Source organism: Cryptomeria japonica, chromosome 4, assembly GCF_030272615.1.
Source record: "Cryptomeria japonica chromosome 4, Sugi_1.0, whole genome shotgun sequence".
Classification (NCBI taxonomy): Eukaryota; Viridiplantae; Streptophyta; class Pinopsida; order Cupressales; family Cupressaceae; genus Cryptomeria; species Cryptomeria japonica.
Genome location: NC_081408.1, coordinates 253,228,122 through 253,239,194, shown reverse-complemented (window position 1 = coordinate 253,239,194; position 11,073 = coordinate 253,228,122). Strand labels below are relative to the sequence as shown.

General features: G+C 37.4%; 1 protein-coding gene across 1 annotated transcript in view; it reads right to left on the bottom strand.

The window, feature by feature from the left end:
• LOC131065547 (aldehyde dehydrogenase 22A1) overlaps nucleotides 1-8,590 on the bottom strand; it is a 148,603-nt gene extending 140,013 nt beyond the window's left edge. The window contains exons 1-2 of the mRNA XM_058000081.2: nucleotides 8,208-8,590; nucleotides 8,007-8,050 (exon numbers count right to left, since the gene is read on the bottom strand). Coding sequence (XP_057856064.2) covers nucleotides 8,007-8,050; nucleotides 8,208-8,319 — 156 coding nt within the window. The 5' untranslated portion in view covers nucleotides 8,320-8,590. The remainder of the gene's footprint in view (nucleotides 1-8,006; nucleotides 8,051-8,207) is intronic.
• Between the last annotated feature and the right edge of the window lie 2,483 nt (nucleotides 8,591-11,073).

Below are 11,073 nucleotides of genomic sequence, written 5' to 3'. Positions count from 1 at the left end.
TATTTATACCCCCATTTTTCATTTCATTTGTAATAGAATAGTTAATAGAAAATAGAGAATAGAGTTGAGAGATTAAGAGTTGTAAGCAATTTTTATTTTATAGCAAGATTGAGTCTTGAAGAGAGAAGTTCAAGCAATTGTTGTATATGATGACTTGGAAATCAATAAAATATTGAAGTTATGGTGTTTTGTTGCAAATTTCTTAAGTTATCTTCATGGTTGTTGGATGTACTTGAATCTCGCTCAATCAAAGTAGTTTGTTAATTAGAAAGACTAAGTGTGAGATTTGATATTTGGTAGGATTCGCAATCCAAACCACTAGCTTCTTGCTGATTGTAGGAACGCCTTGCGTGGTCGACTGGAAAACACTTTGAGTCCTTAACCTTCAAGCATTTTCGCATCTAGGATATGTACCTTCGTAGTAGTGTCCTTGATCTTTGATGCATTGAACACCATTATTACCTTAGAAGATCGCACTAATTTCAGTTAAGTTGTTATCTTATGGCAAAATTGAAATTGGTTGAGTCTTGCCAAATCTCATTCATGCTAAGTCGTTCATAGGGTTAGGCTAGATTAGACCTCTTAAGCCCTATCTTTTTCCATTTTTTGAAAGTACCTTTAGATTAGTAAAACCTTCGAACTGTTGAATCCGTAAGAAGCCTTGAAGGAAACAGCAAATCACATCATACCACTAAAAAGCTTGTCCACACGTGGAGACCCCACTAAAAGAACCTTGGAGTCCACCTAACTGATCCTTTTTGCAGATCTTCAGCAGTTAGAGACTATTTTCTCAAGAGAGGATAAGATGCCTGTCAGTATTTTATTCTGTGTATGATTGTGTACAAAATACACGTCAACACTACGTACCACTCATCATATCACCGCACACTAACAAACATATTATTTGCTTGACTGATCGCGGTTTACTATAAATCATTTAACCCAGCCCAATAACAAGAAGGGATGTGGCCGGTGGCAACCACCCTCATTCGATATTTATTCATTGTTTATTGTTAACGTGAATATGTTCACATGTAATTAATTCATGCATCGGAAATAGTACGACCGACGTTACAAGAATTAACACTCCCTCTTAGCTAGGGAGGACATGTTTCATGTTAGAGGAAAACAACACAATTCATCCATTGATTGTGAAGAGAAGAGATATCACGCCATAGTGATATTCAGAGATATGGTTCAACAATGAATATCAAGTCTCATGATACTCATCATAACTAATAGTTATCAAGTAAGGTATATGCACTGGCATCAAGTCACATGATGCCTACCATACTGATAATGATTCATGGCATGTCCACGAATATTATGTCCATAATATAAACCATGAAGATCTCTATCATAATTATGGTTTATTTAATGATATCTACTATAATGTCTCAAAGATATATATTATCATGACATGTCCACAGATATCAAGTCTCATTATATTCATCAAGATAGATAAATTGATAATTGTAAAATCGTCACCTTACAATATCAATATGAAACAAGTGTTCATTATTGAAAAGTCATCACCCTTCAATAAATGTTCACAGGGGGCCCATGAAGTCATGGAGTCACAGACATGACAAATAAAAGAGTTTACACATTAAACATCTTAAATATATTAGTATATCAGAATAAATGAGACTCTATCTCAAAATTAAATAACATTTTCAACCATACCAAGTTTATCTCTAAAGTGCTCAATCTTGATCCTGGAGAGAGGCTTGGTAAGAATGTCTGCAATCTGATCACCTGTACTAATATAATTCAATCGGATCACATTCCTTTCCACCATATCTCGAACATAGTGATAAGGAATCTCAATGTGTTTAGACCTGTCATGAAATATTGGATTCATTGAAAGCTTGATTTAACTCTGATTGTCACAATAGATGACAATAGGATTTAAGGGCTGACCAAACAGTCCTACAAGCAATTTTCGGAGCCATACTGCTTCTCTTGCTCCCATGGAGGCTGCAATGTATTCACTTCTGTAGAACTCTGAGCAACTGAAGACTATTTTCTACATATCCATGAGATCATTCCTAATCCTAAACTGAAGCAACATCTTGATGTGCTTTTCCTGTCAACTACACTTCCAGCCCAATCAGAATCAGTGAATCCATGTAAGTCAAGGTCTACATGTTTATATTTCAGACCAAAACCAATGGTTCCTCAAAGATATCTCAGAATATGCTTTGCAGCAACAAGATGTATTTCACCAGGTTCGCACATGAACTGACTTAGTGTATTAACAGCATAACATATATTAGGTCTTGTGTTTACCAAATACATCAGAGATCCAATAATCTGTCTATAGAGGGTAGGATCTGCAAACTCTGATTCTACAGCTGCTTCCTTTAGCTTGTGCAGATTTGTCTCCATAGGTGTGGTCATGGATCTACAATACATCATTCCAAATCTCTTGAGTACATCAATGGCGTATTTTCCTTGATTAAGGATTATACCATCTGCCTGCTACCAAATTTCCAATCCAAGGAAGTAGTGAAGAATTCCTAAATCCTTCATATCAAACTCAGAGGCTAATTCTTTCTTACACCGAGAAATACGATTATCCTCTCTTGTGATTAGTAGATCCTCAACATAAAGAATAAGAATTAATAATTCACCATTGTTTACTTTGTAGTAGAGATTTGAATCTGCTTCATTCTTGGAAAACCCTAATTCCAAGAGATAGTGATCAATTCTTTCATACCATGCTCTAGGGGCCTGTTTAAGTCCATATAGGGCTTTCTTTAATCTGCAGACATGTGATTCAGCCTTATGAATCACAAAACCTTCAGGTTGCTCCAAATAGACTTCTTCTTCAATCTTACCATTCAAAAAAGCAGTCTTAACATCCATTTGATGGACTTTCCATCCTTTGGATGCTGCAATAGCCAGAACTGCTCGAACAGAAGTGATTCTGGCAACAGGAGCAAACGTCTCTTCATAGTCAATACCTTCTTTCTGTGAGAAACCTCTGGCAACAAACCTTGCTTTGTGCTTCTCAATGTTGCCATCTGTTGCATGTTTGATTTTGAAGAGCCATTTTGAAGATACCACAGATTTGCCTTTAGGCCTAGGCACAATATCCCAGACATCATTTTTCAAAATTGATTGATACTCTTCTGACATAGCATCTTTCCAAACTTGATGTTTGAGAGCATCTCCAACACAGGAAGGTTCTACACCAATGGTCTTACTCATTAAGGCAACATAGCTGGAAAATAGGTTAGGTCTCTAACTTTCTCTGAAGGTCCCCTTTGGAGCAACATAATTTTCCGCTTCTTAAAGCATCTTTTTAGCCCAAAGTGGTCTCTTCCTAGTTTCGGGATAATGTTCTTCCAAAGGTAAGTCTTGAACTTCATGCTCAACGTTTTCAGGGGTCTCCCTCTGAATCTCAGGGGTGGGATCCTCATCCATGCTTGTAGAAGGATCTTGGTGTTCTAATTCATTAGAACTTTTGGACCTTCTGAATGCTATGTCTTCTTCAAAGATAACATCTCTGCTTAGTTCAATTTGCCTTTGTCCAGGTATGTATACTCTGTAAGCCTTAGAGGTTTCACTGTACCCAATAAATACCCCTTTCTTTCCAAAAGGTTCTAATTTTGATCTCTTTTCTTTGGGAACATGAATATAGACTAGACACCCAAAGATCCGGAGATGACTTATGTCAGGTTTGTTACCAGTAAAGGCTTCTTCAGGGGTTTTATTATCAAGAAGAGAATGAGGACATCTATTTTGGATGTACACAGTTGTCCTAGATGCTTCAGCCCAAAATGAGGTTTCTATATTTTGGTCAAACAACATAGCCCTAGCAGCTTCTACTATAGTCCTATTCTTTCTTTCAGCTACCCCATTTTGTTGTGGGTTATAAGGTACAGTTAACTCCCTCTTGATCCCAGCATTTATACAATAATCTTTGAACATATCAGAAGTGTATTCCCCCCCATTGTCTGTTCTCAAGGTTATGATTTTCTTACCTATCATGTTTTCTGCAAGAGCTTTGAATTCCTTAAATTTAGAAAGGATTTCTTCAGACTCATTGTACCTCAGAAAATATATCCAGGTCTTCCTAGAATAATCATCTACAAATATTACATAATATAAAAATCCTCCTAAGGAGGGTACAGACATGGGTCCACATAAATCAGAATGAACTAATTCTAATACATTTTTGGATTTACTGTTGCTAGAATTGAAAGACCCTTTAGTATTCTTTCCCAAGGCACACCCCTTGCATGCTCCTTCAGAACTATGACTTAGCTTGAGTAGGCCAATCACCATCTTCTCTATCTTAGGTAGGGCATGGAAATGAAGGTGCCCTAATCTTCTATGCCAAAGTTCATTCGAATCTAGAGTCTCATGAATCAAGGCTTGAGGTGGAGTGGTGCAAAGTCTGTAGAGGCTCCCTTGTCTTACTCCAATGGTGTGGGCTTTCTTGATGGTGGAGTTCTTTGGCCAAGCAAGTACCTTTCCTTCCATAAAGGTTAATCTGTAACCTTTATCTTCAAGTGCAGAAACTGAGACAAGGTTTCTCTTTATACCAGGTACAAATAGAACTCCAATCAGCTATAGGGATATGCCTGACTTTAGGTTGATATTGCAGGTTCCTATTCCTATAACTAGATAATTTGAGTCATCACCAATTGTCACTTCTTCATTTGAATTTTTCACAAGTGTATCTAGGTGCTCACGAAATTCAGTGATGTGTCGAGATGCTCCGCTGTCAATCACCCATGTGTTGGAACTGGAGGTGACTTGACTAGAGAGGGTTGAGTAGAAGACTAGTCTCTCGGGATCACTCCCTTTCTTAACTTTTACCATTGAAGCATGTTGCTTGATCCTGTCTGGACACTTCATTGCATAGTGCCCATATTGGTCACATCTGAAACATTGTACTTCAAAAATGTCTCTCTTCTTCTTTGAAGACCCCTTTCCATTTGAGCCGTTGTCCCTCTTTCTCTTAAAGTTCTTCTTCTTTCCTTTCTTGTGGGAATTAGAGTTTAGAACTTGAATGTCCTCATTACCATTGTTTTGTTTTTTTCCTCTTGTGACAAGCCGAGATTCCTCTTGAATGCAATCGGTTTTCAATCTATCAAACTTAGGAAATTTAGAACGAGCACTGATTCCTTGAATGAACGATTCCCACTAGGTAGGAAGTCCATTTAGGGCCATCATAGCAAGTTCTTTGTTGTCTACTAGATGTCCAATAGTGGATAGTTGATCCCTAAGCTCAGTGATCCTCAAGAAATAGGATGTAACTATCTCTCCTTTATTCATCTTTATATGGTGTAGTTGATTCGTCAAGGTGAGAGCCCTGCTAGTGTTGTTGATTTCATAAATGTCAGCTAAGGCTTTGAACATCTGAAAAGCTGTCTCATATTTAGAAATAACCGGCACAATGTGGTCTCTCACTGAATCCACAATTATCTTAAGAGCCTTCTCACTATCTTTGCTCCACTGAATTTTCTCCGTATCATCAGAGGGTTCAAGAATTTCACTTTTGACATGGGAGTCAATTTTATTTTCTTTCAAAATAAGCATGATCCTGAATTTCCAAGATACAAAATTTGATGCTCCATCTAGTCGATCTTCAAACCTAACTCCAGTTGCCATTAGGATTATAGGAATGTGATCTACTAAGAGCCGGGTGAAGGTCTATATGATCGTTACATAATTTAATTTGATCTTCCTTAACTTAGCTCTGATAGCATGTTAAGTTTATTTAAATTTTGTGATCAAGAGGCTAGAACAGATGAAGATATAGTCTGAAATTTACTTCGAACTGCAGTAGTGTGAATGGAACGGAAGCACAACACTTATCAATTTCAGTATTGTCCTCCTCCCATTGTATGCATGTTATATATATGAATGAGAGGGTACATGGAGAAGAGATATGTCTTCCCACATGGGAAGACACATCTCTTCCTACTTACCACTCATCATATCACCGCACGTTAACAAACATATTATTTGCTTAACTGATCGCGATTTACGATAAATCGTTTAACCCGGCCCTATAACAAGAAGGGGTGTGACCGGTGGCAACCACCCTCATTCGATATTTATTCATTGTTTATTGTTAACGTGAATATGTTAACATGTAATTAATTCATGCATCGGAAATAGTACGACTGACGTTACAAGAATTAACATATTGAACTTCAAATTGACTTTCTTATTGAGCAAGTTATCATATAGATATGCAATGTTTGTGTTTATCAAGTAAATGAATCGATCCACTATCGTTTGTCTCATATATTAAAGGATACATAATATTTCAAGGTGCTATATATGGTTAGAATGTTCTTTGACTTTGACTTCTATATTAAATGCATGGTTGTATTCTAAAAATGTGTTTGAAAATCATGATATTGTTACATTAGCATTGGATGTATATATATCATGCTGCATAGGTTCCATAACTCCCATCCATTTCGGATTGCTAGGTATCCTCGTGCTAGGTCGAGTATTCTTCATGTCAAGAGGAATTCCGAGAGGCATAAATACTTCGTGGTTGGGTGGATATGTGCTTCGACAATGGTCTCGCCCATGATGTAATCGAGAGATAGATGTTGGGAGTTCCTGACCAAGTGGTCTCCATGATTTGTTCTTTATGTATTCATTGTATTCGACCTTGTGGTCTATTGTAAAGGAATTTGTTTCCTTATGTTTTGCATAGCATTTGGATTATGTACTCAAAGAATATGTTGAAATGTAATTTCATGTCTCTAATCTTGAAAATTGAACATGTGGCAATAACTTATACTTGACTATGTGTATTTTTTGGAATGTGTTAATTTAATAATATGAAGGTCCTTACACATATGATGTTGCTTGATCAGTGATGGCTGCTTGTTACCATTTAACATTATTATTTTTTAATTTTAATATATAATATATATCATGGCGTTCAAGTTTGACATATTGACATTGTAATATTTTTATTTTTGTTTATTACACAATATATGATGATGTGTGTGGTATTCTGAACTCAAGTAATACTGCAAATATGTATATATTTCTGATTTTTATAAGCTTTGTATGGATGAACCCAACCCCAAAAACATTTTGACTAAACTTGCAAAACAAACCCCCGAACCAAAACCAATACCAAGATCGGTAACTTAGGCTCCCAATGTCATTCCTGGTGACTAGTGACCCTTCAGCTACGTAGCCATGTTCAATGGCCCTTGAGCTAAGTATTCATATCCAAGGGTTATTGTTCCCATGAAAATTCATTTTAAACTTGCATCCAGTATCATCCACAGTGACCTCTGGGCCACCCAACTGCAGTCTCATTGACACGGTGAGCATGGAAAACAAGCCTTACTGAGACATGAATGCAGGTCATCATCAAGGCAATCTTGGCAATTACCCTTTTATTGTAACAGTCATTTAAGTATCAACTTGAAAAGGTATGCTCAAACACAGATCATTGAGCAGCATAATATGTTCAATATCGAGAATGACAAATTACATAATGTTCCACCTTTGGTCTATACTATCCTGGCCTAGGGCAGTTTTTAATGTAATAGATATTCCCCAAGCTGATAAACTCTAGTTCATGATAAACTCTAGTTCATGAATATAGGTCAAAGTAAAACAAGTCCCCCTATAACCTTGGTGGGTGGGGACGAATTGGCAATCCTTAGTTTACTGCCAAGCCTTGTCGCAAGGTCAAAACACAATTCCTGGTATGCTCCTAGACTTTGATAGGAGGTCTATGTGCAAGAAAGTTACAGTAGAAAAAAACAATGCTCTCACAAAGGGTTGTAATAGATCAAATTGGCCTGCTAGCTGGAGGAAAATCTAAAATGTCACCTCTAAATTTTTATGTGCATATTTCAAAACAACACAATAGAGCTCTAGTTTATGTATAATCATACCCCCGGCACACTAATCTAATTTAACTTATATTAATGCAGTCTAATCGTTCTAATTAAAAATACTATAAATGAAGATATGCAAGGAATGGGAGTGAAACAACTTACATAAATATAGCCTTCTTCCTTTGTTTGGCTCCCATCATCCAGCACTGTAATAAGGGATGTTATGTTACAAAGAATATAGATCAATTAGTTAAGAGGGTTTTAATATCAGTAAGCATTAATTGCTCATTAAACCAGCGAAGCAAAGGTTTGATACAGTCTTCCAAAAGCACAGACAGATATATAAGTAGATTAAACGCATACCGTCAGATGCGTCTACGTCGATTGCAGGCACTACAGGAGGAATGAGCATCAGTAAGAATTTGCACAATGCAAATGCACAGCAAATAACCAGCGCAAACCACCACAGCTCCATATGATTTAAACATAAAATTATGTTTAGCGAGAATCGGTCTTATGACATTGCGTATTGATGAATACCTTCCCTGTGTGAACTGAAAAAATTAGGAAACTAGAAGGGGGAGCGGGTAGAAAAAAATTCGCCCCAAACTCGAAACCCACGCAAAGAGGATTATAATAATGTTTGTTTTGAAAACATTTTCTGTAGGATTTTAACGAATATCTTTTCAAAGTCGCTTGTTTTACCTTTTGCGTAAATTAATTTGTGGGTCGGCCTTACTAGACAGCATTTGGATTCCTAACTTACGGACGAGCGTTTTGTTGTAAGAGACGACAGGGCCCTTTGTCAGCGGCTTTAAAAAAATTATATAAAAAATGCTAAAAGACATCTTTGTCAAGACAATTTGGATTGATTATAAAAAAATTTATACTAGGCATTGCACCTTGGGTATGTCGAAAAGGTGTGGAAGGTTGATTAGGAAAATTTTGGTCTATTTTTTTGCATAAATTTATGTAGTACATGACGTCAATTGATAGACTATGGTGTTGTTTGTCCAATAAAGGTCTCGATGGAGAAGTGATAGTTTAGAATCAATTATGCATCTATGTACAAGTATCCAATCATAAGTGAAACAAAACGTTTGAATCAAGAAGATAATCAAGTTTCATTACCAATGGGTTCATGTTATGTTTGCAATAGGGTGAGAGCGAGAGAGAGGTTGAGATAGGGCTAGGAAGAGGGAGAGAGAGAGAGAGAGAGAGAGAGAGAGAGAGAGAGAGAGGAGTAGATAGATATGGAAGAGAAAAATAAATAGTGGAAGAGAGAGGGAGAGATAGAAAGATATAGGTAGAGATAAGAAGTGATATATATATATATATAGAGAGAGAGAGAGAGAGAGAGATGGTAGATGGTAGCAGAGAGAGACATAGATAACTAGATAGAGATAGAGGGATAGATGAAAGAAATGATATGGAGAGATAGATATAAAAAGGAAAAGAGATAACAATATAGAGGTCCAAGGAGAGAGAGAGAGAGAGAGAGAGAGAGAGATGACTGGAAAGAGGGAGGTATGTCTAGAGATATGGGGGCAGAGAGGAATATAGAGATAGAGATGAAGATAGAGTGATAGAGGAAGAGGGAAAAAATAGATAGAGAGATAGAGAGAGGGAGAGGGAGAGATAAAGATAGAAAGATGGGGGATAGAGAGGGAGAGATAAAGAGGAAGAGATAGAGAAATCTATAAAGAAAAAGGGAGAGATTAAAATACATAGATGGTGATCTATAGAGAGATATATAGATTTAGAGAGAGGTGGAGAGGGAGAGAGATAATAAATAGAGAGCTAGAAATATACAAGTAGAGATGGAGAGAGTGTGAGAGAAATGGGAGGAGATAGAGGGAGAGATAGACATATGTTGGAAGAGAAAGAGAGAGATAAAGAGATATGCGTGAAGAAAAAGGAAGAGAGGTCGAGATAAAGAATTAGATAGGGGTATAGGGAGGGAATGAGGGAGGGAGAGATGAGGAGAGAGAGAGAGAGAGAGAGAGAGAGAGAGAGAGAGAGAGAGAGAGAGAGAGAGAGAGAGATTGGTATAGATAGAGGGAAATATAGATAGATAGAGAGAGAGGGATAGGGAGAGAGATAAAGATATATGTATTGAAAGAGATAAATAGAGGAGTGAGAGAGAGATAAAGATAGAGAGAGGGAGATAGATTCAGAGGGGGAAAGATAGAGATGGGAAGGGAGAAACATGGAGTGTGTGTGTACACATTAGAGAGAATAGAAGTAGAGAGATATAAAAAGAGGGAGTGATAGGGAGAGAGGGAGAGAGGGAGAGACGAGATAGAAACAGGGAGAAAGATGGATATATAGGGATAGAAAGGAGAGAGAGAGAGAGAGTAGATATAACTTGTAAATCATTAAGGGCATTAGAGAGAGGGAGAGGGAGAAATAAAGATAGAAAGATGGTGGCAATGACCAAAGGGGAGACAGAGAGATACAAAAGATAAAGGTATATGAAGTGATATTGATGTAGAGTGGTTAGGCTCTCCCGCTAGGTTTGCTTACTTTTGATGTCTCTTTAGGTTGTCTCTTGAACTATACAATGGTTCCCACACTTTCCAACCCTCCAAAGGTTGTAGGGACCACCCTTACTAACCTTCCCAAGTTCTTTTGACTAAGGTGACCACCCCTTGTTTTGTGAGTGTCCAACACTCCTTAATAGAGACTTTCCTACCCAACACCTTCTCACACCTTAACCAAGAGCTAACCCCCCCTACCATAGGATCTTTATTCACACATGACCAACACACTTAGAGATGATTTGTCTTAGTTTTCCAACCCTATCCCTTCCTTTAAGACATTGGAGTTTATCGATCCCAAGCTTTAGGGTTGATCTGCTCTTTTAGGCCTACTAGGAGACCTAGTACAATTAGCCCTACCTGCAAGGTATTTTGCAATTATCTGTCAGAAGTCCTGAACACCCCTATGAACTCTTTAGCATTCCAAATACCCTTTTGGAAGCTTCATACAATATCTCATAATTTGACATGGGTTTGGTCTCTAACCATCCTAACCCTTTTTAGGCCTAATTCCCTTCTTTTACGCCTACAAACAGGGATTTTCTTGAAGGTCTTCACCAGTCCAATTGCTCAAGGATTCTGATGATTGCTTCAGTTCTATACATCCATGAGGATGTCTAATCCAACCTTGTCTCAATCCCATCCATTGGATTTACCCATCTAGTGCTTGTTGTCCATAATCCCCATTA